The sequence below is a fragment of the Schistocerca serialis genome, chromosome 2 (assembly GCF_023864345.2).
Source record: "Schistocerca serialis cubense isolate TAMUIC-IGC-003099 chromosome 2, iqSchSeri2.2, whole genome shotgun sequence".
Classification (NCBI taxonomy): domain Eukaryota; kingdom Metazoa; phylum Arthropoda; class Insecta; order Orthoptera; family Acrididae; genus Schistocerca; species Schistocerca serialis.
Genome location: NC_064639.1, coordinates 128,697,473 through 128,725,153, shown reverse-complemented (window position 1 = coordinate 128,725,153; position 27,681 = coordinate 128,697,473). Strand labels below are relative to the sequence as shown.

At 38.5% G+C, this 27,681-nt stretch overlaps 1 protein-coding gene across 1 annotated transcript in view; it reads right to left on the bottom strand.

The window, feature by feature from the left end:
- Positions 1-23,335, bottom strand: part of LOC126456820 (integrator complex subunit 4) — a 118,903-nt gene extending 95,568 nt beyond the window's left edge. The window contains exons 1-3 of the mRNA XM_050092617.1: positions 23,043-23,335; positions 15,385-15,537; positions 2,289-2,417 (exon numbers count right to left, since the gene is read on the bottom strand). Coding sequence (XP_049948574.1) covers positions 2,289-2,417; positions 15,385-15,537; positions 23,043-23,096 — 336 coding nt within the window. The 5' untranslated portion in view covers positions 23,097-23,335. The remainder of the gene's footprint in view (positions 1-2,288; positions 2,418-15,384; positions 15,538-23,042) is intronic.
- Between the last annotated feature and the right edge of the window lie 4,346 nt (positions 23,336-27,681).

The window sequence follows — 27,681 nt, the reverse complement described above, 5'->3', positions numbered from 1 at the left end:
CATCTATGTATGATTTTACTGCTGTAGCCAACATGATCATTGTAATTCAAGCCGGTAACATTTCACCTAATTGTTATTAGCAAGTATGAAGTTTAAGCCATTTTAACATTTCACCTGATTGTATAAACGAGTACGAATGTTTAGCTGTTTTAATCTTTCAAAATTGGATTTATATACCACCTGAAGTACACACACATATATTCGACACCTTAAAACAAACACCTCCAAATGCTTTAAACGATTATTCTGTAATAATGTTGTTACGATGTATATTCTTTGCACTTTGCGATTATGTCTTCTCTTCTGCTGTACGAACCTTGCACCCAGCTGATTCCAGACGCCATATTTGTTTACAAATGTGGCAGTATACATGTGAAGTGTAACGACAGAAAAAGGAACCTGTGACCACTGGAGGTACTCTAGTTTACTTATTAAAGTTTACCATTAGATATCAGTTTAATTTTTTGTCAAAAGTTATCCGAAACCATATTCTGAAACAGTGTCTTGTTTCTCCAATAGGCAGTGCCACAAGTTCCTCCAAATTCGTAACACAACATACACACATATGTAATACTAACTAATGTAAATCCACCCGATGATGGAGGTTTAAACCTTCGAAACCCGTCGTGGAAAAAATAAAACAGTGACTGGTAACAGTAAACTTGTTGTTTCATTTAAAATGTAAGTAGCTATTCAAACGGTTCTGTGATATTCCACACGTGTCACACAGTCATTACAATAATACTGCCATTAGTTAAGACATGTGTGGTACCTGTGAAAACAGTTTACAGGGATGTTAGAATAACGTCAATTTAAAAAAAAAAAAAAAAAAAAAGCCATTGGACTAAAATCTGAAATAAGAAACTCTGTTGCTGATTAAAGAGGTCTTTTTGTATAAGGTGTACAACTTTGCTTCCACCATTTGCCAATAGGTGGTGACAACCGTAAGTAGCAGTCGAAAGAAACAGATCACAGACGTCAGGCAGTTAGCTTGGACCTTGGTTAACATAATCTCATTCAAACATTAGTCGGTTTGTGTCTGCATCATAAAGTTGTTCTTGACTGAAAATGTCAGTTTACAAGCCTAATTCTCGTCATTTGAGAGAGGTGTTACTGTTTTGTTTCAATGTGATAAAAACAGCAGCTGAGTCTCATCAAACACTCTCAAGTATGTATGGTAAGGGCACTATTAGTGAAAGAATGTGTCGTGAGCAGTTTCAATGCTTCAAGAACAGTGATTTTTAAAATCATAAACCAGCATAGTGGTGGAAGAGAGAATGTTTTTGAAGATGCAGAATTGGAGACATTGCTGAGTGAAGACTCGCAACAAACTCAAAGAAGAATTGGCATAATTAGTGGGAGTGACACAGCAAGCCATTTCAAAATGTCTCCAGGCTATGGGCATGATCCAGAAAGAAGGAACTTGGGTGCCGTGTGAGCTGAAACCAATAGATGTTGAACAGCATTTGTGTGTTTGTGAACAGTTGCTTCAGAGGCAAAAACGGAAGGGATTTCTGCATTGCATTGTGACGCGGACGAAAAATGGGTTCATTACTTTAACCCTAAACGCAAAAAATCATGGGGATATCCCAGCCATGCTTCCATGTCGAAGGCAAAATCGAATATTCATGGCTCCAAGATCATGCTCTGCATTTGGTGGGACCATATCGGTGTCCTGTACTATGAGGTGCTAAAACCAAGTGAAACAATCACAGGTGCTCGTTATTGAATGCAATTAATGAGTTTGAGCGGAGCATTAAAAGACAAATGGCCATAATAGAGTGAGAGGCACGATAAAGTGATTTTGCAGCACACCAACACTCAACCCCACTTTGCAAAAGGTCTTGGAAACATCAAAATGGGAAGTCCTACCCCAGCCGCCGTATTCCCCAGACATTGCTCCCCCTGACTATGACCTGTTTAGATCAATGGTGCATGGCATGGCTGACCAACACTTCTGATCTCACGAAGAAGTCACAAATTGCATTGATTCGTGGATCACTTCAAAAGATGAACAATTTTTTCGACGCGGGATTCGCAAACTGCCTGAAAGATGGGAGAAAGTAGTAGCCAGCGATGGAAAATACTTTGAATGATACATGTGTAACAAATTTGTTTCATTAAAGCCTCAAATGTTGGGGGAAAAAACAGCAGAAGCAAAGTTGTACACCTTGTAGATTAAAAGTAAACTAAGATTCTTATGGTTTCCTGCACCTATTTCAGATTTTACATTGCAAAGAAAGAATGCAAACATACAATCAAGTAAATGTAGCCACGGACATACTCACCTGTACATCTGCACCTGACTCTTTCCCAATATCACCAAGCAAAGATAAAACTTTAGCTCTCACAACAGATTCTTGCTCTCTCTGGAAATGCTCAGCAAGCTTCTTTATTGTGTCTGGTAAATCTTTCTCCTGTAGTGAAAAAGAATGACTTGTTACTGAATGTGCACAGAGGTTTATAGAAATAAAATTATATTTCCTAAACTGCATGTAGAATATTAAATTGCTACTCCAATCACACAATAACAATCTGTAATAAATGAAAATAAAATATCAGGATCTCATCCATACTATATGTTGTTTAAGCACTGAAAGTTTACTTATGTAGCACTACACAATATACTGATACTACAAGTTACCAAGTTGTTGTTCAATCAAACAACAGCAATTACTTTATTACAACTATTGAAAAATTGAAATCATTTACAAAACCTGTTCTTAAAGAACAATTCTGATGTTCAAGAAAACTATGGAAAATATGTAAAATGCTGACCTGAACAGAATTTCTTATAACAAAAAGCTGCTATGCTATTGTTGAGCAGGTGACTTGTTCCACTGTTTCAATAGTACTAAATTAACACCAGTAGATGGTGGCAATAAGTCAAATGTTTAAAACATTCCACAGCTCAGTGATTAATGTATTTAACACACAAAAAACTGACGAAATAAATGTAAGCCAATGGGTCACCTAAAGCACTTAAATGAAATAAATACTAGCCAAAGAATTCTAGTCATGTAATATGCACTGCTATCCCATCTATAATGTACATACCACATACAATGTTCCCATTTTGAGTTTCATCAATGAACTGGACTACAAAAATACTATAAAATTCACTTTTCATAAAAATAGAGCCATATAAGCAAAAATTCAGACACTTGATGTTTCTAAGCTCTCCCTAATGTAATTTATAGAAAACCAAGCAATTACTAACACTTATCAGTCAAGTGCTCACTGAATATGTCTTAATTACTATTTCCTCGAATACATACTGAAAAACAAATTTGTGTCTCAGCCTTAACACAAAAAAGGAACTCTTTCATTTGTGATTTTCTCATATTTTGTACTCACAGATCATTTTCTGCATACTGTAACCCATGAATATCCGAGAGACAACCATGTTATCGACACTGACTTTTCAATTTATTTTACTGTACCGAACTTCTATGTGCCCCACATTAATCATCATAATCATCTTGACAGAGAAAGTGTCACACAAATAGCAATAAGTGAACACAGACTGTATGCTCACAGATGGTGAGTGATCAAGACTGTGAAGATTTCTCGCTATTTTCCCTCTTACATAAATTACATTTTTGTTGTTCATGGCTGCATTTGCAAAGGTTTGCTGTTATCAATGCACAACCTATCTTGGCCTACTGCACTCATGAACACAAATTGACAATGAATTTAGATGGATGTTAATACCACATAACTGGGGAAAACAGATGATTGCGTCCCATTCTTTGACAAACATGGAAATAATTCTGCGGTCTAAGGGCAGTCACAAAAACCCTGAGATCTGTATTTTTTGGTATCATATAACGGGTGCTGATGCATAATCTCAAATCAATCCTTTTACTGCAATCTAGTCACCAGAAAAAGTAATCTGGAGACACTGGAGTTTGAATACACCTTTATTACAGTAAGTAATAATCGATCAATAGAAAATCCAAGGTGGATTGTAACAATATTATGAAAAGGAAAGTTGCTTCTCACCATATAGCAAAGATGCTGTGTGGCAGATAGTCACAATAAAAAAAAACTGTCACATATAAAGCTTTCAGCCAGTAAGGCCTTCGTTAAAAATAGACTTTTCACACACACACACACACACATACACACACACACACAACTCACACACGACTGCAGTCTCAGGCAACTGAAACCACACTGCGAGTAGCAGCACCAGTGCATGATGGGAATGGCGATTGGGTGAGGGTAAGGAGGAGACTGAAGCAGGGAGAGGGAGGGATAGTATGGTTCGGGTGGTGGACAGTGAGGTGCCACAGGTTAGACGGAGGGCAGGGGGATGGTGGAAGTGGGGGGGGGGGGGGGGGGGGGAGTAGCAGAGAAGCAGAGAATTAAAAAGACTGCATGTGATGGTGGAATGATGGCTGTGTAGTGCAGGAATGGGAACAGGGAAGGGATTGGAGGGTGAAGCCAGTGATTAACAAAGGTTGAGGCCAGGATGGTTGCAGGAACATAAGGTGTATTGCAGGGAAAGTTCCCACATGCGCTATTCAGAAAAGCTGGTGTTGGTGAGAAGGATCCATGTGACACATGCTGTGAAGCAGTCACTGAAATGTCATGTTTAGCAGCATGCTCAGCAACAGGGTGGTCCACTTGTTTCTTGGCCACAGTTTGTCGGTCGCCATTCATGCGGACAGGCAGCTTGTTAGTTGTCATGCCCACATAGGATGGAGTACAGCGGTTGCAGCTTAGCTTATAGATCACACTACTGGTTTCACAGGTTACCCTGCCTTTGATGGGATAGGTGATGCTTGTGAACGGACTGGAGTAGGTGGTGGTGAAAGGATGTATGGGTCAGATCTTGCCAGGGGTATGAGCCATGACATAAGGGATTGGGAGCTGGGGTTGTGTACGGATGGATGAGTATATCGTGTAGGTTCGGTGGACGGCGGAATACCACTGTGGGAGGGGTAGGAAGAATAGCAGACAGGACATTTCTCATTTCAGGGCACAATGAGAGGCAGTCGAAGCCCAGGCGGAGAATGTAATTCAGTTGATCCAGTTATGGGTGGTACTGAGTTATGAGGGGAATGCTCCCTGTGGCCGGACAATGGGACTTCAGGAGGTGGTGGAGACTGGAAAGATGAGGCACGGGAGATTTCGTTTTGTACAAGGTTGAGAAAATAATTAAGGTTTGTGAAGGCTTTAGTGAGAGCCTTGCTATATTTCGAGAGGGAGCGCTCATCACTGCAGATGCGATGATCGCAGGTCGCTAGGCTGTAGGAAGGTTGTTGTTGTTTTTGGGGAAGGAGACCAGACAGGGAGGTCATCGGTCTCATCGTATTAGGGAAGGACGGGGAAGGAAGTCGGCCGTGCCCTTTGACAGGAACTATCCCGGCATTTGCCTGGAGCGATTTAGGGAAATCACGGAAAACCTAAATCAGGATGGCCGGACACGGGATTGAACCATCATCCTCCTGAATGCGAGTCCAGTGTCTAACCAGCTGTAGGAAGGGACTTGTTGGTATGGAACAGGTGGCAGCTATCAAAGAGAAGGTATTGCTTGTGGTTAGTACGTTTGATATGGACGGAGGTACTGATGTAGCCATCTTTGAGGTGGAGGTCAACATTTAGGAAGGTGGCTTGTTTGTTTGAGTACGACCAGATGATGCAAAATGGGGGAGAAGTTGTTCAGGTTCTGGAGGACTGTGGATAGCATGTCCTCACCCTCGATCCAGATCGCAAAGCTGTCATCAATGAATCTGAACCAGGTGAGGGGTTTAGGATTTTGGGTGTTTAGAAAGGATTCCTCTAGATGGCCCACGAAAAACCTCTAGATGGCCCATGAATAGGTTGGCACAGGATGTTGCCATGAAGGTGCCCAAAGCCATACCCCAGTGTAGCCTGTGCCAATATGGATCCTTCCCACCAACACCAGCTTTTCTGAACTGAACAGGTGGGAACTTTCCCTGCAATACATCCTATGTTCCCGTAACCCTTCTGGCCTCAACCTTCGTTACTCACTGTCCTCACCCTCCAGCTCCTTCCCTGTTCCCATTCCAGCACTACACAGTCACCATTCCACCAACATATGCAGTTTTTTTTACTTCTCTTCTTCTCCGCTACCCTCCCCCCCCTCCACTCCACCATTCCCCTGCCTTCCATCTAACCTGCAGCACCTCACTGTCCACTACCCCTACTATACAATCCCTCCCTCTCCCTGCCCCAGCCTCCTCCTTACCCCCACCCAGTCAGAAGGAAGGTACACTGCTCAGCATAACTCAAATTTTCATGTAACAGTAGTTACATAAGTCACTTTTGGCTACTATAAAAAGCTGTTTGAACATGTAACAGTAGTTACATAAGTCACTTTCGGCTACTATAAAAAGCTGTTCGAAATTACTCCTCTCTTTCAATGTTGATCTTTTTACTAGTATTTATTTTATCAGCTTTCTTCATATGATGCAAGGAAGTGTCCATATTTAGTTTCTATTTTAGAAATTATCCTTAGCATGGCACCTCTTGTTCAGACTGACATAACAGCTTTTGCAGAGAGAAGTGCCCATGAATTAATTCTGTGAAGTATGATATGAGAGCACTGCTCAACTTATTTTTTGACAGTTTCTTTGAAAGTTTCCGAAGTAACTGTAGGATCACTTTCGATGTACAATATCAAAATACCTCAATACAGTAAATTCATTTCACCAAACCACAATGTCTGCATTTATATCAATTAATTAAAAATACTTAAACAAATGCAATGAAAGTTTGCAAGAAAAGTTCCCCTGGAAAAATCCAAGTTCAGATATGTAATATATGATTAGAATGCAATCTTCTGATACATACATGAAGCATATATTGATTTTGAAATTTTTATTGTGATTTCATTTCTTTGTGTTCCTCAAACTTTTATCCCCCTGTTAACCCGTCTGAAGCAACATATTACAAACACCAGCTGAATGTGCGGTGTTGCCCGGCTATTTATTTATTTCAATTATAGTAGTCCATGTTCTCCTGCCCCCTCACACTGTCCATCTCCTCTGCCCCACTCTGGCCATTTCCTTTTTCCCCCTTCTTTCTGTCCACCCCCCCCCCCCCCCGCTCTTGTCCATCTCCTTCCACACTTCTCTGCATCTGCTGCTCTGTCTTCTTTCTGTCCATCTCCTCTTCACTTTCTCTGTCCATCTCCGTCTCCCTCCTCTCTGCATCATACAATGGTATAATTTTTTATGTACCGGGTGATCAAAAAGTCAGTATAAATTTGAAAACTGAATAAATCACAGAATAATGTAGATAGAGAGGTACAAATTGACACACATGCTTGGGATGACATGAGGTTTTATTTGAACCAAAAAAATACAGAAGCTCAAAAAATGTCCGACAGATGGCGCTTCATCTGATCAGAATAGCAATAATTAGCATAACACAGTAAGACAAAGCAAAGATGATGTTCTTTACAGGAAATGCTCAATATGTCCACCATCATTCCTCAACAATAGCTGGAGTCGAGGAATAATGTTGTGAACAGCACTGTAAAGCATGTCCGGAGTTATGGTGAGGCACTGGTGTCAGATGTTGTCTTTCAGCATCCCTAGAGATGTCGGTCAATCACGATACACTTGCGACTTCAGGTAACCCCAAAGCAAATAATCACACGGACTGAGATCTGGGGACCTGCGAGGCCAAGCATGACGAAAGTGGTGGCTGAGCACACGATCATCACCAAATGACGCGCACAAGAGATCTTTCACGCGTCTAGCAATATGGGGTGGAGCGCCATCCTGCATAAACATCGTACATTCCAGCAGGTGTTTATCAGCCAGGCTGGGGATGATGTGATTCTGTAACATATCGGTGTACCTCTCACCTGTCACGGTAGCAGTTACAAAACCAGAATCATGCATTTCCTTGAAGAAAAAAGGTCCAATAACGGTAGATGTGGTAAATCCAACCCATACTGTGACTTTCTCATCGTGCAATGGAATTTCCACGACAGTTCTAGGATTTTCGGTAGCCCAAATTCTGCAGTTGTGCGCGTTGACAGACCCTCGGAGCGTGAAATGAGCTTCGTTGGTCCACAAAACGTTACTCAACCAATTGTCATCTTCCGCCATCTTTTGAAATGTCCACACCGCAAATGCCCTCCACTTCACTAAATCACCAGGTAACAGTTCATGATGCCGATGGATTTTGCACAGATAGCATCGGAGGGTACACCTAAGTGCCAACCAAACAGTAGTGTATGGAATGCCGGTACGACGTGCAACTGCACGAGTGCTGACTTCCCCATGCATAGATGAACCTGCTACAGTCTCCATTTCTTTCTGAACTGTCTCAGCAGCATTACGCCTTGTGCTCGGTTGGCCACTATGGGGTCTATCATCTAAACAACCCGTGGCTTCGAACTTCGAAATCATTCTCGCCACAGCCGCATTTGTCAACAGACCTTTACCCGTTCGAATCCCCTTCCTATAGCGATAGGATCGTAATGCTGAACTAGCACATTCCCCATTCTGATAATACAGATTCACTAAAAGCCCCTTTTCAAGTAGCATCAAAATGCTGCAACTGATGGCGCATCTGATTCTCTCTCTCATTACAGCTCCTTTTATACACGATTGTCATGTGCAGTCACTGACGTATGCTGACTTTTTGATCACCCGGAACATTCAGCGGCATATGTGAATGCCGTCTGCTAAATGTATTGTGCATAGAGTTAGTAGCAAAGAAGTAATAAAATTAAACATCATCATGTCATGCCTGATGCGACAATTTTACTGCATGAACAGTGAAAATATAACACTTTTTTCCTTTCACCATTTTGTTGGGGTTGTAAGTGAGAAAAAGTTTTGAAAGGTTTGAAATTGTGCAAAGTTTGTAGCAAGTCATTCAGTGCTCTTGTTCTCAAATAATGGATTGCGCGCATAACACAATGTAGAAGTACAGATTAAAAACACTGAATATTGTTCAAACATTGTATTCATTATTCTGAATAGTATCACACAGCACATGTCAACCAACAGGAGTATTTTCACACATATGATAAAGTTCAAAAGTCAAAAAGTAAAGTTTTTTCAAGCAGTAAACAGTATATGTTTTTCCTTAATTCACATAATATTCTTCAAAACAACATGTAGTACCTTCTGCTACACACTTTCTAAAGTAGGCTATGGTCTTATTCAGGACTTAACCTATCTGATTATCAAATTTCACTGAAATCGGTTCAGTGGAGTAGTAATAATAAATTTAAATGTCATACGTGATGTGGCAGTTCTTCACATAGGCCTATCTCAGTATTTTTGATGTTGTGTACCCCGATCTGTATGTTGTACAATCATATAATTTTGCAGGTGCATTCTGTGGTATGTATCAGGGGTCACCAAACTAAGGCCCGCTGGCCAGATCCGGCCCATGACATCAGTTCATCTGGCCCGCTACTGGTACTTAAATATGCTTCATAAAATGTATAGAACACAAGATGATGTGAAACAATTTAAACTTAAATATTATACTTAGAACAAAAAGGGATATTAAATATTATTTTCGGAATAGCAAGACTGGCTGCTATGTGACTTAAGCTTACCATTTTCAGTTTTAAATTATTGTATCTAGATATAGTACAGAACCTTGGTGGGGCACACGCTCATTATTTTGTCAGTTACCCAGGCCACCATGAAAAAGTTTGGTGACATCTGGTATATATGAATGATGTTGTTGTTGTTGTTGTTGTTGTTGTGGTCTTCAGTCCTGAGACTGGTTTGATGCAGCTCTCCATGCTACCCTATCCTGTGCAAGCTTCTTCATCTCCCAGTACTTACTGCAACCCACATCCTTCTCAATCTGCTTAGTGTATTCATCTCTTGGTCTCCCTCTACGATTTTTACCCTCCACACTGCCCTCCAATACTAAATTGGTGATCCCTTGATGCCTCAGAACATGTCCTACCAACCGATCTGTTCTTCTAGTCAAGTTGTGCCACAACCTCCTCTTCTCCCCAATTCTATTCAATACCTCCTCATTAGTTATGTGATCTACCAATCTAATCTTCAGCATTCTTCTGTAGCACCACATTTCGAAAGCTTCTATTCTCTTCTTGTCGAAACTATTTATCGTCCATGTTTCACTTCCATACATGGCTGCACTCCATACAAATACTTTCAGAAATGACTTCCTGACACTTAAATCTATACTCGATGTTAACAAATTTGTCTTCTTCAGAAACGCTTTCCTTCCCATTGCCAGTCTACATTTTATATCCTCTCTACTTCGACCATCATCAGTTATTATTCTCCCCAAATAGCAAAACTCCTTTACTACTTTAAGTGTCTCATTTCCTAATCTAATTCCCTCAGCATCACCCGACTTAATTCGACAACATTCCATTATCCTTGTTTTGCTTTTGTTGATGTTCAACTTATATCCTCCTTTCAAGACACTGTCCATTCCGTTCAACTGCTCTTCCAAGTCCTTTGCTGTCTCTGATAGAATTACAATGTCATCGGTGAACCTCAAAGTTTTTATTTCTTCTCCATGGATTTTAATACCTACTCTGAATTTTTTTTTTGTTTCCTTTACTGCTTGCTCAATATATAGATTGAAAAACATCAGGGAGAGGCTACAACCCTGTCTCACTCCCTTCCCAACCACTGCTTCCCTTTCATGCCCCTCGACTCTTACAACTGCCATCTCGTTTCTGTACAAATTGTTAATAGCCTTTTGCTCCCTGTATTTTACCCCTGCCACCTTCAGAATTTGAAAGAGAGTATTGCAGTCAACACTGTCAAAAGCTTTCTCTAAGTCTACAAATGCTAGAAACGTAGGTTTGCCTTTCCTTAATCTTTCTTCTAAGATAAGTCATAAGGTCAGTATTGCCTCACGTGTTCCAACATTTCTACGGAATCCAAACTGATCTTCCCCAAGGTCGGCTTCTACCAGTTTTTCCATTCGTCTGTAAAGAATTCGCATTAGTATTTTGCAGCTGTGACTTATTAAACTGATAGTTCGGTAATTTTCACATCTGTCAACACCTGCTTTCTTTGGGATTGGAATTATTATATTCTTCTTGAAGTCTGAGGGTATTTTGCCTGTCTCATACATCTTGCTCACCAGATGGTAGAGTTTTGTCAGGACTGGCTCTCCCAAGGCCATCAGTAGTTCTAATGGAATGTTGTCTACTCCCGGGGCCTTGTTTCGACTCAGGTCTTTCAGTGCTCTGTCAACCTCTTCACGCAGTATCTTTTCTCCCATTTCATCTTCATCTACATCCTCTTCCATTTCCATAATATTGTCCTCAAGTACAACGGCCTTGTATAAACCCTCTATATACTCCTTCCACCTTTCTGCCTTCCCTTCTTTGCTTAGAACTGGGTTTCCATCTTAGCTCTTGATATTCATACAAGTGGTTGTCTTTTGTCCAAAGGTCTCTTTAATTTTCCTGTAGGCAGTATCTGTCTTAGCCCTAGTGAGATAAGCCTCTACATCCTTACATTTGTCCTCTAGCCATCCCTGCTTAGCCATTTTGCACTTCCTGTCTATCTCATTTTTGAGACGTCTGTATTCCTTCTTGCCTGCTTCATCTACTGCATTTTTATATTTTCTCCTTTCTTCAATTAAGTTCAATATTTCTTCTGTTACCCAAGGATTTCTACTAGCCCTCGTCTTTTTATCTACTTGATCCTCTGCTGCCTTCACTACTTCATCCCTCAGAGCTACCCATTCTTCTTCTACTGTACTTCTTTCCCCCATTCCTGTCAATTGTTCCCTTATGCTCTCCCTGAAACTCTGTACAACCTCTGGTTCTTTCAGTTTATCCAGGTCCAATCTCCTTAAATTCCCACCTTTATGAATATATATGAATACTGTCTGCGAAATGTGTCTTGAATACAGTAAGTGGTAAAGAAGTAATAAATTAACACTAGAAGGACCGTACCAATCAATCTGACCAGTGAGTGTTGAACATTTAATAAATAGTGTACATTTTAATTTATGGACGTTATTTTTCATGACTATTAATGTGCCTTGGTGGTTTGTAATTTCTGTAAAAGACAAATGGCTATTACAAAAACTGAACAAATTGTAGACACTATTACCTTAAAGGACTGCAGCCAGTCATTCTGGTGAATGATATATTTTTTACATTTCATGCTTGTAAAGGTGCAACAATGGATTTTTTCAGCCACTTGACTGATTTCGTTTTTATTGTTGTGATCTCGTACCTGTCCTCACTCTCTTTATATTTAAATTTATTTAGTGGAAGAGTGCTGTTCTCTGTCCATATGCTGTTGTCTTCAGCAGAAGTTTAGCGCTTCTCCTCATTATTATGATGAGACAATGTTTTTGTTCAGATGAAAAATTACTGAATTACGTGAATAGTTTACCACAAGAATATTCTGAAGGGGGAGGTATTTTTGAATGTCATGAGTTGGATGATACAGCTGACAAAGATTATAAAGATGACACGGAATATCAGCCCCACAAAGCAGAACAAGGCAACAGTCAGTTGCAGCAGACAAACAAACACAGAAGAAACTCCCTGAAAGTGAGAACAGTTACAATTCCACTAAATTTAGAGCTGATATTCTGGACCAAATGACTCGTCTTTACACTAACCAGTTTGGCTGCCACAGATGGCCTATGCACTTGATTTTCAACATCCTAGATCTCGCTAGAATCAATGCCTGGATCCTCTACAGAGAGACAACAGGAGAAAATGTCAGCCAAGGAATGTTTCTTTTCAAATTAGTGGAAGAACTCTTTCTGTGTATTTACGATCAAGGAAAGGAGCTACTCATACATTCATTGCAATCACTGAAATATGTAAGGTACCGGTATAAAAGACCTGCCAGACAGGAGAATGTAAAAGTTCGAACAAAACTAAAAATCTGTGTGTGCAATGCAAGAAATTCATATGTAGTTCATGTGCTGGAAGTGTTCAATACATGTGTACAGTGTTTTGATGAAGATGGTGGCTTTGGTTGAAAAGATGTCATAGAGAGAAAAAAAATGCTATTTTCTCATTATTACTACAGCAATTTGTGTCCATTTTTCTTTATTTTTTGTACCAAATATAGGTTTATGACCGGTTTGTGGTTTTGACTGAGTGCAAGTCATACAGATAAAAAATGTACTTGTATAATTATGTTTTTTTGCACTTACAACATATTCTTTATTTCGACCTTTTGTATTTAATTAACTATACTTTCTATAGAAAATAACTTAAGAAGTGAAACTGAAAACAAAAAAAAAAAAAAAAAATCTTCACTGGTCAAAATGACTGGTAGTGGTCCTTCTAGGTAGTTCACTAATGCCGGTTCTCCTCATGTTCAGTGTAACGCCTGATGTGAAAATGAGCAGGAAAATGTAGTACGGGATCAACTTCTTTCGTACCTTCATTTTGTGGGGTGTGTTGCTGAGAAAAAGTTTTGTAAAGGTTTGAAATTATATATAAAGATTGTTGCAAGTAACTCGTTCTCAAACACTGGATGAATACAATATTGGTCATTTGTGCGCCTTGGCCTACATTTCTTTTCCACCCCCATTCCTCTAATAGGCAGGTAGTTCTTATCTCCACAGCGATTCTCTCCAGGTAGTACGTGATATGCATACCAATTCTTGCTGAAGTCAGTTCAGTAGTTTTGGAGGACATGCGGAACAAACGTACATACACACAAATATGCACACATACATTTTTATAATATGTATGGCTTTCTTTTTTTCCTGTGATCTGATTTTGATGAAATAAAGCCCATATGGTGCCCAAAGCTATAGTCAAGTTACTTGCGAAAACCCATGAAAATTTGTCTAGTAGTTTTGGAGATTAGCGTGTTTTAACAGAGACACAAGAAAATTTTAGTAAAACTTTAAATTACAATGTCTTTTTTTCTGTGATCTAGTTTTGACGAAGCAAAGTCTATACATTGCCCCAAGCTACAATGAAGTTACCAGTGAAAACCCTATACGAATCCATCTAATTTGGAGATTAACGTGCGTTCAAAGATAGATACATCGGTTTACAATTTTATTATTAGTTTAGATGATTTTTACGTAAACACAACCAGCAATCTGTGAGGAGCCCCGAGTACTATTTTGATCAACAATATCATATAGAAAATTTGCATTCAATGTTTTTGCAAAGTACAGAGATATTAATTTTATTCGTAATACACTTAGTAATCATGATGTTGGACATTTTTGATACCACAGGAGAGACGATACAAACCACTACAATAAAAGGAGTTGCTTCAGCTGAAGGTTGACAGTTGTGGACATCTCTGGAGTGTGTAGAGATAGTTTGCGATTCTGGTAATTTGATTTTTATTAAATGGTACTGTGGCTACACTGACTATGCCAGATGGAAGTGGAACAAAATGTCTTTATTTTTGTACTGGATAATAGATTACAAGATGTTTTTGTTAATTGTTTATAAATTTAAACATCTTCTCAAACATAAATATCCATGGGAGCGGTGGATTTGAGAATTTTCTGATGATGGCTCACTTTTTAGGGTTCCGTACCTCAGTCAGTAGAAACAGAACCCTTATAGGATCACTCTGTTCTCTATGTGTCTGTCTCTTAAAAGCCCTTTTTCTCAGAATGGGTAGAAATATCAAGTTGAAATTTACGTAACATATTAAGGTCTATGTTCCTTGTTGGGGTTAAACATTGAAGCTTCTAAGTCAATGCAAACAAAAGATAACAGTCAATTATATCACGTATTTTAATATTTGCACACTCACTCATCAAAACTATAAGATACTTTCCTTTCCACTAAAATCGTGGAATTTGGCAAAAAGCATGGTTTCACAATACAAGCAAAGAAACAATCCAAAAATTGTTGATTTGTAATTACATGTGAAAAAAAAAAAAATTTTTTTTTGTCATTTGTTATCCATCTGTCTTCCCATCCGTCAGTCTATGAAGACCTCTTTTTCTGAGGAACGGGTAGATGCACCAAGCTGAAATTTATGTCACATACTAAGGTCTATTGTTCCTTAGCAGAGCAACAAATGTAAGACAGTAAGGCAGAGCAGTCAAAAGATGTGGCCATTTATGTCTCATGTTTTGATACTAGCAAAATCACTGATCATACTTCCCATTGACCTTTTATTAAAAAAACAACTAAGTATAAGCAGATCTCAAGCTTCCAGTCTCCTCACCACTCTTCCAGTCTCCTCACCATTGCAACTAAATTCCGCCACTTTCTTTTTGTGACTTTTACAGAAGTCGTATATTTCTTAAATTACAATTTTGCTACGGTGAAAAAGCTTCATACAGACTATGTGAGTACATCTACAAACTCTACCCAATCAGCAAAATTCAGAGCCGTCACTGTAAAGTGGAAACTTTATGACTTCACTTTTTAATTATTATTTTTTTTCCAAATTTCCGTGAAGTATAATCACTTACCTGAAACTTCTGGGAGTCAGATATTCTCAACAAAATCTGCAATGCATCATTACTGGTTTTACTCTTCTCCAACAAACCAACATAGGCAGCTGCAGAACTTCCTGGAGTGATCTTCTTTGCTAGTCGTAATTTTTTTAATGGTTTTGGCTGTTCCTAAAAACACGAGATAATAAAAAAATGTGATTAGTCTTCATATGGTGATCAGTGGGGGACAGCTCATCATCATTACATAGTAGTCATATCACAGCAAAGGATGACCCAGTTTCATTTTTTCTGGTCGTGATTTATAAAACAAATAAATGAATTCCTTTGGATAAAGCTCCAGTGGTTTTGGTGATATTTTCTGCAGTCACTCGTTCAAACTGAAATTCATTTAAACTATGGACAAAGATAAGCAAATAAAATATCTTCAGAAATGAACTCCCACTGTTGAACTTTTTTAGTCTCCCTTAAAGTTTATGTCTCCTTGTCTTTCACAAATTGGTTAATGGCACAAAGTAATGCTAATTCCATATATGACAAGATAATTATGAACAGAAATAATAGGATGGAAGGTACCACCATACATCAACATTAATTTCTCTCTTTACATCTGCAGCACTCCGAACTTTTTCCTTCTCTAGTCAATTCTAAAAGTAGAGATTGAAAGATCAGCAGTGTTTTCAGTTTTGTTTATGTCCCTGTCAACTAATCAATGCCCTAGCTACATGATGAGTTGTTACCTTTACTCTTCATGTTATAACTAACATAATTTGTATTTCACAAATGACACAAGGAATTGTAAGGAAACAGTATGCACTACTACAATCCTCTTCTTAATGGAATGTACAAGGTGTAGTCATAGAGTTTTAATTATCACCTGAAAAAACAAAGCTATGTAATTAACTTCTTTGTTTGTGTGCGGGTACACACATCTGCAGTCCTGATACAGTCTAAAATGCCCACACCCAAATACCACAGACCAGTGCTAGAGGGCCAGAGCAAGAAGGCACATCCCATATCCACTTCATCAGTGGATTTCACACCCTTCCCCCCTTTTTGGAACGTGCTATGATGCTGTGGCACAGGATTTTCAACGTGTACCAAGACTGTATGCATGTACCTGTAACCAAAGTAAAAGTTAATTACGTAATTTTTTATGATAATTTAAACTTTATGATTACTTCTCATATTCTGTTCTCTCTGTTGCCAAATGTGTGGCACCTAAATACAAGAATTTAGAGTGTAACGACAGGAAGGTCACCTCCAGACAATCTCAATAATTCCTGATGTTGCTTCAAGATATGAGGTGCAAAATCTACATGCAGCAATTCAATGCTACATTTCGCTGGAATATCCAAGCTCTCACTGGCAAGAAAGGACACATTTATCAGCATCTGGCAATTACCTGTATGTGATAGTGCATAATCATTTAAAAAGTCTTCAAAGTACTTGGTCTGCTTAGAACTGTATCGACCAGAACACACAAAATATATCGACTTTTAGAATCTGAAAGGAAATGTGTTCAAAAATTTAAATATGCTGATTATCTCTCGTTTGTGCAATATTTTCTAGGTGTGAGTCAGTCCAATAAGGATAGTTTTCATTGAAGAAAAATGTTTCATTGATGTCAGTCTCACTAAAGCCAGAGCACTAGTTCAGTTGGAGGAGCAGGGTGTTGGAACTGACCACAGTTTGTTTAAGGAACCATCCTAGTATTGACCCAATGCTATTCCAGGAAACTACAAAAAATCTTAATCGGGTTGGTCACATTCATCCTGAATATTTGGTCTATGCCCCTTCCCTTGATGACTACAGTAATATATGGTGACTATCTAGTTAATGTGTATGTTAGCTGCTCTGATTGTGGTCTTAAGGATAAAGACTGGGTTGATGCAGCTCACCACACTAGTCTTTCCTGCGCACACCTATTCCTCATTAGTTATTTGATCTACCCATCTACTCTTCAGCATTCTTTTACAGTATCACATTTTACATGCTGCTATTCATTCACATTTCACTTCTGTACAATGCAACATTCCAGAAAAATATCTTCAGCAAAAACTTCCTAACACTTGAATTTGCATTAGATGTTAACAAATTTCTCTTCTTCAGAAATGCTTTGACAAACCTTAATATTTTCATTTCTTTTCCCTGAACTTCAATTTATTTTTCAAATTTCTTCTTTGATTCCTTCACAGCTTGCTCACTGTACAGGCCATAAACCTGTACCACTCCCTTCTCAATCACTACTTCCATTTCATGTCTTCAACTCTTATAAGTGCATTGTGGTTTCTGTGCAGGTCGTAAATAACCTTTCACTCTTTTATTTTATCCCCGCTACCTTCAAAATGACAAAGCATGTAGTCCAATCATCAGTGCGGGGAGGGGGGAACTTCCATGCACAGGCCGTGGATAGCTCATCAGTACTGACTGACTGCCGTGTCTTCCTTTGCCAAAGGCATCACCTAGATGTTGTATGGAGGAGCATGGGATCAGCACACCACCCTCCCGGTCACTGTCAGATTTCATGACCTGGAGCTGATACTACTTGGTCCAGTAGCTCCTCAACTGGCATTATGAAGCTGAGTGCCCCAGTCCTCCCACCAAGGAAAAATCTCTGGCAGCACAGGGAATCAAGCCCATGTCCTCTGAACGGCATTCAGCTGCACTGATAACTCGCTATGGAGGCAGGCAGCATTGCGAAAAACTTTCTCTAAATCTACGAATACTATAAATGTAGGATTGCCTTTCTTTAACTTGTCTTATAAGCTAAGCCACTGGAACAGTATTGCTTCATATATTCCTGCATTTCTCCAGAATCCAAACTGAACTACACCTTCATCCATACTCTGCAAACCACAATCCTTAGGGGAGCAATAAGTATGGGTTTGTAGTATATTCACAGTTGTCATTTAAAGCCAGTTCTTGAAGCTTTGTAAGTAGACTTTCTCAGGATAGCTCATGTCTATCTATAACAGAGTCTGACAGTTCAGTTTACACACAGCTACTTGTATGAGTCGACCACTTAGAACAATGACTCATTGGTATTATAGTCATAGTACACTAAGTATTTTCATTCTGTGAAGTCACAAATTTATATTTCTGAACATTTAAAGCAAGTTGTCAACCTTTGCACCACTTTGAAAACTTACTGAATATTTCTGGATCATCTTTCAGACTGTAATTCATCAAAGATAACTGTATCATCTGCAGAAAGTCTGAGGTTACAATTAATACTTTCCAAAAGGTCATTAATATACGAGATGAACAGCAAGGGACCCAACACACTTTCGTGGGCACACTCAAAGTTACGTCTACATATGTCAATGACTCTCCATCCGAGATAATTTTCTGCGTACTACCTACCAAAAAACTCCTCAATCCAATCACAAATTTTGCTTGATTCCTCGAAATCAGCTTCTATCATTTTTTGAATTATTACATTATTTTCCCCTCAGTCATGTATCTTGCTCACCAGGTGGAACAGTTTTGTAATGACTGGCACTGCCAAGGCTATTAGTAGTTCTTACAGAATGTCTTCTACTATAGCGGCCTTTTTTCTACTTATGTTTTTTAGCACTCTGTCAAATTCTTCTCGCAGTAGTATATCTTTCATCTCAATTTCACCGATTTTCCCCTCCCCTTCTATAATATTGTCCTCAAGCTTGTTTCCTTTATAGGGAATCTGTATATTCGCCCCACCTTTCAGCTTTCCATTCTTTGATCAGTACTGGCTTGCTTTTCTTTTCTTCAAAGACTTCTTTAATTTTCCTATTGGTGGCATCTATCTTTCCTGTAGCCATGAATAATTCTAGAGCCTTGTATTTGTGCTCTTGCCATTCCTGCATAGCCATTCTGCATTATCTGTCAGTCTCATTTCTTTGACATCTATATTTCCTTTTGACTCCTTCATTTGCTGTAAGTTTTTTTTTATTTTTTATTTTGCCTCTCAACAATCAAATTCAGTATGTTCTGTGTTTTCCACAGATTTCTACTAGGCTTTGCATTTTTACCTCTGTGATCTTCTACTGCCTTCCCTATTTTATCTCTCACAGCAACTCGCTTGCCTTCTACTGTATTCTTTCCCCCCATTTCAGTCCAATGTTGTCGAATACTCACTCTAACACTCTCAGAAACTTCTGGTTTCTTCGATTTATCCAGATCCCTTTGCCTTAATCTTTACAGCTTTTTACAATTTTTTTGCTTTTAATCTGAATTTCATAAACAATAAATTGTGATCAGAGGATACACGTGCTCCCAAAAATGTCTTCGTCTTATCATAATACAAAAAGTATGAAGTCTTTCAGTGTCAGCAGGTCTCTTCCTTGCATACAACCTTCTTTACCGATTCTTAAATTATGTGTTAGCTGGTAGGTTGATGTGGAGGAAGAGACCAAACAGTGACGTCATTGGTCCCATCGGATTAGGGAAGGACAGGGAAGGAAGCTGGCCATGACCTTTCAGAGGAACCATTCCGGCATTTGCCTGAAGCGATTTAGCAAAATCACAGAAAACCTAAATCAGCACGGCTGGATGCAGATTTGAACCGTTGTCCTCCTGAATACGACTCCATTGTGCTAACCACTGCGCCACCTCGCTCGGTGATGTGTTAGTGATGATTACACTATTCTCTCTGCAAAATTCAACCAAGCAGCTTCCTCTTTCATACTTTTTACCTAGTCCATGTTCTCCTCCTATTTTTCCTTCTCTTACTCTTCCTACTACTGAATTTCAGTCCCCCATCACAATTACATTTTCATCTCCCTTAACTGCCTGAATACTTTCCTTTATCTCACTGTATAATCTTTCAATCTCTTCATCGTGTAAACTAGTTGGCGTATAAACTTGCACAATTGTGGTGGGTGCTGGTTTTGTGTCTATCATTGCTATAATAATACATTCATCATGCTGTTGATAGTAGGGTACCTGCATTTCCATTATCTTATTCATTATTATGCATACTCCTGTATTAACCCTATTTATGTTGATAACCCAATACTGACATGGCCAAAAGTCATGTTCTTCCTGCCACCATATTCACTAATTTCTATTATGTTCAACTTCAGTCTATCCATTTCCTTTTTATATTCTCTAACCTAAGTATAGGATTAAGAGATCTAACATTCCACAACCCGCCCCATAGAATGCTAGTTTTGTTTTTCTTGATGACAAAGTCCTCCTGAGTAGTCCCCACCTGGATATTCAAATTACAGGCTATGTTATCTCCGAAATATTTTACTCAGGAGGATGCCATCCCCATTAAGCCACACAGCTGGGCTGCATCACCTAACCGGAAAAAATAATGGCTGTAGTTTCCCCTTGTTTTCATACAGTCGTAGTACCAGCACATTATGGCTATGTTAGCCAATGTTACATGGCCAGATCAGTCAAGTCATCCAGACTGTTATTCCTGATGAAAAGGCTGCTGCTCCTCTTCAGGAACAATGGGTTAGTCTGGCCTCTCCATACATACTCCTCTGTTGTGAGTGCACCCATGATACAGTTATCTGTATCCGTACCACAAGCCACCCCATCTTGACATGGTTTATGTACTTACTGTGTGTTAAATGATGACATCACAATGATATTACATGCACGAAGCTTGAGTATGTGTAGCAGTACAAAAAGTGATGAATTCTTCTCGGGTTATCAGCTCCAGCTTGTGACAAGTCATATATGCTTCCCAACCTTTACTCCATTACTTACATTTATACACACTATGTGTTCTAAAAATGTGTGCAGAATATCAAAATGAAACTACAAAACCAATATAATGACAATTGGCATAAAAATTCACTAATCTTAGAGATGACTTAATAAATAAAGAACATAGGCAAAATCAGTGGTCACTGCAACTGCACAGAATACCCTAGCACACCTCCCATCAGACCCAAATTCTCAACTTACCCACATACTACAAATGTAGTGCCCTGGCCCATTATCCTCATTACTTGTGGTGTTTTGCCGATTGCCGTAAGAGTTTGAGCCTGGTGTGCATCTGTGCTGGAGAGAGCACTGGTCATCTTGCTGGCTGCTGGATCGAATAATGGTGTCTGTTCTTTCAGTTATGTGTCCGAAAAAACAGACACTATTAAATAACTTCTGTAATTTTTAACTGTCAATGTTCTGAAGGCATAACGGGAAATTTAAAATGCCACAGCATTTGCAATGTCTTGTGTAGTCCAGTGGCTGGATTTGCTGACTGGCAAGATGCAATTCTGGGTTCTATTCAAACTTCTTGGCAGTATTTGTGGTGTAATTTTAGATGTACTCCAGATTCTGGGACATTGTAGGTGTTTACTGGATATAATGCTAGGATCACTAAAGGAAATTCTGTGAGGAATGTAAAAAGGAGTATTGTTAGTTCAGGAGGCAGCCTGGCTAAATCTATACTCACATGTGTTTGGATAATAAACATACTATCAGAATTTGTATTAACTGTGTGCTCTATTTGATGCAATTACTGCATGTGACACATGTCTCTGGTGATTAAAAGACACAGCCAGTGCTGATACTTTGAAATATTAACACTACAGTGCATCCAAATTAGGTTATGAAAAACCCATTTTGCAAATGAAAAACCCACCACCTACACACCCAGAAAACTAAGTGCTAATCTCAGTCGCTCCTTACAATCCACGTTGGCAAAAGACAAAAGGACATAAAAATGCTGATGAGTCTACTACAAATCAGACATCCAACAATGTTTTCAGTAGATGCTGCTTAGAAACAAGCTGAATGTTTGAAAATTTACACTGAGTCTCCATACAGAGCAGGTATAATGAGACAATGTGCCTCACTAGTGTCTGCTTTAATTGGATGGCTTGGGCTGGTAGTTGTTCAAAAACAATGAGGATATATTTAACTGATGAGATATTTCACATGAAAATGAAGAAATTTTATGCAGATAACCCCCAGCAAATCTACTTAGTAGAAGAACTGAAATAGTGTGCAGCTTTAGGGCAGAACTATGTGCAGGCATAAAACTATTGAATTGTTTCCACCCTAATATCTCCAAATTTCCCATTACAGAACTATAAAAGAAGTTAAAATTATGGCTCCTAAACAATCCTACATATTCAATTGAGGAGTTTCCAGATTTAATACACTCATATGACGGAAGACCCTCTTTCTAAAAATATATGAATCTCAGATCTTAGACTGTGTCATAAACTGTAAATTTCTTCATCTATATATTGCAATAGCAAATTGTTTTTACGTATTGTCCATATATGTAACATTGTTGTCTCAACTAAATTTGGAAAAATTTGTGTAGATAATATGTAACTCTAGTAATTAATGCTGCGACTTATCCAGAAGGCTGGCACAATTTTTTTTTGGATCCACTTGATGTTGGATCAAAAATAAATAAGTAAATGAAGTTACAAAGACCGTGTTATTAATTTGTCTCAACAGTAACGAACATGTTAATGACGAGGCCCACGGTTACCTTCGGCAGGCGCTTAAGAGTGTACTATACAAGAAAATTGGTAGGATTATAACTCTTATATTCTTTGTCATCGTTTTGTCAGTCTCCGCTCATCATCAACGGTGAAGTATCCAAGGCTACAATGGAATGTCACTCAAATAAGGAATCGCTTTTGGATCCGTCCGAAAGCGTTCTGTATTTTACTAACATTACCGCGAAGTTATGATTATAAAAATGTTGTAGTTACCTGTATAACCTGGCTGTACTCAGCAAGTGCCCGCTTCTTCAACAATGCTGCCATTTCGTAACAGATCACTTGCAAAACTCACATGCAATACCGGTACCGCATTACGGTATCAGATCACTTGCAGAACTCGGATACAATACCTCCACCGCATTACGATATTTCCAAAACATTCACTGAGAGCTCACGTCTAGTGCTGCTTCATGTAATTCTTCATGGATGTTTTATTGTTAAATAATGTCACTGTACACAAAACACAGTGGGCTCATGCACAAAACATTACATTCAATTGTTTACTAAATTATTCTACTACAGTAGTGACAACTGTCCAACGACACCATTATGACTTTTTTCATTGCCTGGTTGCAGTAAAATCGCTGGCTGATATCGCCGATATTATGACTGGAAAAATCTCCAGGAAGTATAATTATTATACCTCCATGAAAAATCTATAGCATGAGAATTCACTTCAGGACATGGCCGTCTTTTTTTTTTTGGAATGGCCAAAAGTGGTGTCACAGGAATTTGGGTGTATTCACGAGCAACTTCCGTGACGCCTCTCGATTGGCAGCAGAGTGGCCTCACTTTCGCTGTATGTGATAATAATAATAAATTATAAAAAATAAGATTTTATTGTCGTTACGCTTACAAAAGCAATAGACAACGTCAAATTACAACATATAAACAAAATTATATGCAGGAGTTATAAGTATAATATTACAATAGTTTTATAAATAGTCAATAGACAGGAGATACAATATAGGGTGCCCCAGCCAGTAGTTGATCATCACCCAGTAGTTGGTCAGTTTCATTCTAATCTTTAAATTATAGGAGTTGGCAGCACTGACACTTTTAAAAATGTAAGAGAATAATTATAAAGAACATATGTTGGCAAACCTGTTTCTTCTATTGTTACAGCAATTGGAGGGAACTGATAGGTTTGAGAAAATCTTTCCTTTTGTGCTGTGCTGAGAAGTGGAGTGTCAGAGCGTCTAGACTAATTGTAAGGTAGGTTACAGTGATACAGATATTTATTGACACAAGTACTAAATACTGAAATATGATGAACTGTGTTAACAGATAACTCATTATGAATGATTGATTGTATCATTTATCATAAAGGAAGTGTAAATTATTGCTTCAGTCGTTTATAAGGGGGGTGAGGGGATACCAACTACTGGAGTGCATGAAAGCATGTTTTCCAGTAGTTGGTCATAATGATCAATTACTGGTACTTTTTAGAATGTTGTCACAAAGAGTTGCTTTTAACCATGGACCAAGTAGGCATTCCTTTCTTCTGTCCCATACTGATGGAAATGTGAAATTTATATGGCTCCCAGTAGTTGATCGGGGTGATCATCTACTAGTTTACATATCATCAACCAACAAGTATTGAGGCATACAAACAAAATTTTCATTAGTCATTAATTTCATCCCTATGTTTACAGGAGTGAAATCTGCAGACTGAATTAATATATGGTTCCAAAAGAAGATAAGTATTCTGAGGACGACTTAAAATGTGCAGTAGGAGTTCAAGCAGGTGGCAGTAGTATGAGGAAAGCTGCAAAACATTTTGGTATTTCATTCAGTACGCTAAATAATAAAATTAAAGGAAAAGTACCTATGCATCGTAATGTGGGACCAAGTTCAGTTTTGACAGAGGCTGAAGAGAATTTACTGGTTAGCTGAATCCATGCCAACGCTAAAAAAGGCTTTCCTATACAGCAAAGGACGCTGTATGAAACTGTGAGTGACATTGTTTTGGCAGTTGGAAGAACTACACCATTCAAAGATGGAAGGCCTGGTAAAAAATGGTTTAAGTCATCCATGAAATGCAATCAGAACGGCGTGCTGAGAGCATAAATACTGCCAGAGCAGCAGTTACTGAGGAAAATATCAGGCAGTGGTTCAATGAACTTCATCAGCATCTTCAACAGGGTAATAATTTGGACATTTTAAATGAACCAGATAGAATTTATAATGCAGATGAAACAGGATTTGAAACATGTCCTGAAACTGGGAAAGTTCTGGGTCCAATTTCTTTTGACAATCTGTATTAAGTCAAAAGTGGCAATGAAAAGGAGGCCATTACTGTAAAGACAAATTTCAATGCTGCTGGAGACACTGCACTCCCAATGGTCGTGTTTCCACTACAGAAAATTTCAAGGGACATATCCGAGAATTTGAACAGTGAATGAGGCGTTGGGCGGTCAAAAAAAGGCTGGATGACAGGGGCCCTCTGCTTTGAATACATTGCCAACATTTTCCTTCCATGGCTGAAGAGTCAAATTTCCTGTTATTTTATTGGTAGATGGGAACAAATCTCATACATCATATAAAGTTGATAAGTTTTGTGCCAACAATGGGATAATACAATTTGCATTGTGTCCAAATGCAACTCATGTGCTTCAACCAGCTGATGTGGCAATATTTTCTCCCCTGAAATCTGGATGGAGAGATGCTGTATATAATTGGAAACACTAAACTGGTAACAAAGTTGTAACAAAAACAGTATTTGGCCCATTGCTTGAGACTGGTTTCAATGAAAAGGCTACTCCTGAAACAGTGAAAAATGGTTTCAGGAAGTGTGGTCTTTTCCCTTATGATCCTTATGCAGTGGACTATCCCAGATGTATGTCCAGCAAATCTAGACATTGTGCACCTGTGATAACGTGTGGTTATGCAATAAAACCATCATCATTTGGTGTTGAACATCTTTTGGATTTTGAATCTTTAATGAAGAGAGGTAGAGCAGAAGAATTCCGTGCAGCAGAGAAAAATGGATGGGAAGGCGATCCAGGAGCAGAAGAACTGTTTCAGGTTTGGTATAAAATTCGTGCTACTTGTAAATCACCTTCAACAAATAAAACTACAGATACTAACATGCCAGCTCTGCATTTATGTAGTACAGAACAATCCATCCCCACATCAGAAAATCCAGCAGGAGATCCTCAGGTGTGCACTAACAGCAAAATATCTTCTGACTCAGAAGATGAATCATCCACATGTCATAATGAAAAGTCAGGAGATCAAGATTCAGTACAAGAAAATGACAGTTCAGATCCTCCTCAGCCCTCTTCACATCCAGTCAACCCTGAAGCAGACACTCCAAAACGCCATTCATCCCAATCATACCATATGCAACAACATCCAAACAGTGGATAGACTGGAACAAATCAAAGGAAGAACTAAAAGCCAACACAGAAGCTGCCAAACGAGCTAGAATAGAACAACGTAAAATGGCAAAACAGGCGAATGAGAAAAAAAGAAAAAGGAAGGAAACTGTTTCCAGAGGCTGAGAAGGAAAAACCACCAAAAAAGAAACCTGTAAGAAACGACAGTTCAGAGTCAGAATCCATCAGTGATGAATGGAGTCCTCATGAAGACACATCAGAAAATGAGTCTGATGGTAATAAAAACCTTGCTACCACTGGGAAGAGACATGACATTGGAAGGCCTGCATTTAAAGAAGGAGATTTTGCTTTGATCTTGTTTCTAGGCCAAAAGAATAATAAGTATAAATTTCTGCACACTGTTCAAAGAGTTACCACAGAAGAGGACATTGAGGTAATGGGTTTGAAAAGCTGCAATGAAAGAAATACACTGTTTGAGACTGATGAAGATGATATAAGCACTGTTCACTCTTCACAGATTTTAGCAATTCTTCCAGAACCCTCTATTATCTCTACAGGAAGCAGGCTGTGTTACAGGTTTCAACATCCTGTTGGTATTGGAAAACTGGAATGAAACTGAGCAGACTTGTGTATAATTTACTGTTGTGTGTAGACTACTACGTTATATTGTTTTATTTCATTGAAAAAAATTGTTCAATATGTTAATAATTCATGTAAGTGTGTTAGAATTAAGTTCCCAGATGTAATTATCAATTTAATGTCAGATGATTTTATTTTTGCATATTGATCAACTACTGGACTATGGGCATTTTGTGGAACTGTATGGTCAACTATTGGTAGTTTCTGACCACTGTAACTGAAATTCAGAAAATGTAGGGAATAAGCATTTCAAGGTTAATTGTATGTATGTCATTCTTTACATGAAACTTTTCTCTGTGATATGTGTTGTTATCAACTTACTCATTCAAGTAGATGCTCTATGAATAATATAAATGTAAACTCAAATTGTTAATCGATCAACTATTGGCTGTATCACCCTATAAAGTGAGGTAGTACAACCAAATCAAGCAGAATGTACCAGTACAAAATACAGGAAAAATTCAGAATACAGAATACCAGTACAGGAAAACGTATTATATACAAAGAAATATTACATCAGATTATAATAACTGCCCTTTGCAACTGTGCAGAGAAAAACAGATTAATGCTTATTACTAGCTACTAACAAAGAGGTAACAAGAACTGCTAATGAAATAATTAATATTATTACTAGCTACTAACAAATAGGTAACTAGAACTGCTAATGAAATAATTAATATAGTATATCGGGAGCAGCCAAAGTTCATAATATTATTTGTTTTTGACTGCAATCAAGAAATTCATCAACGGAATAAAAAGGATGCTCGACCAGCCACTCATACAGTTTTGGCTTGATCTTTTCAATAGGACAGAGTACATGGATTTTCAGAACATAGTGACATAGTGGTCAATGATAATGATAATTCATA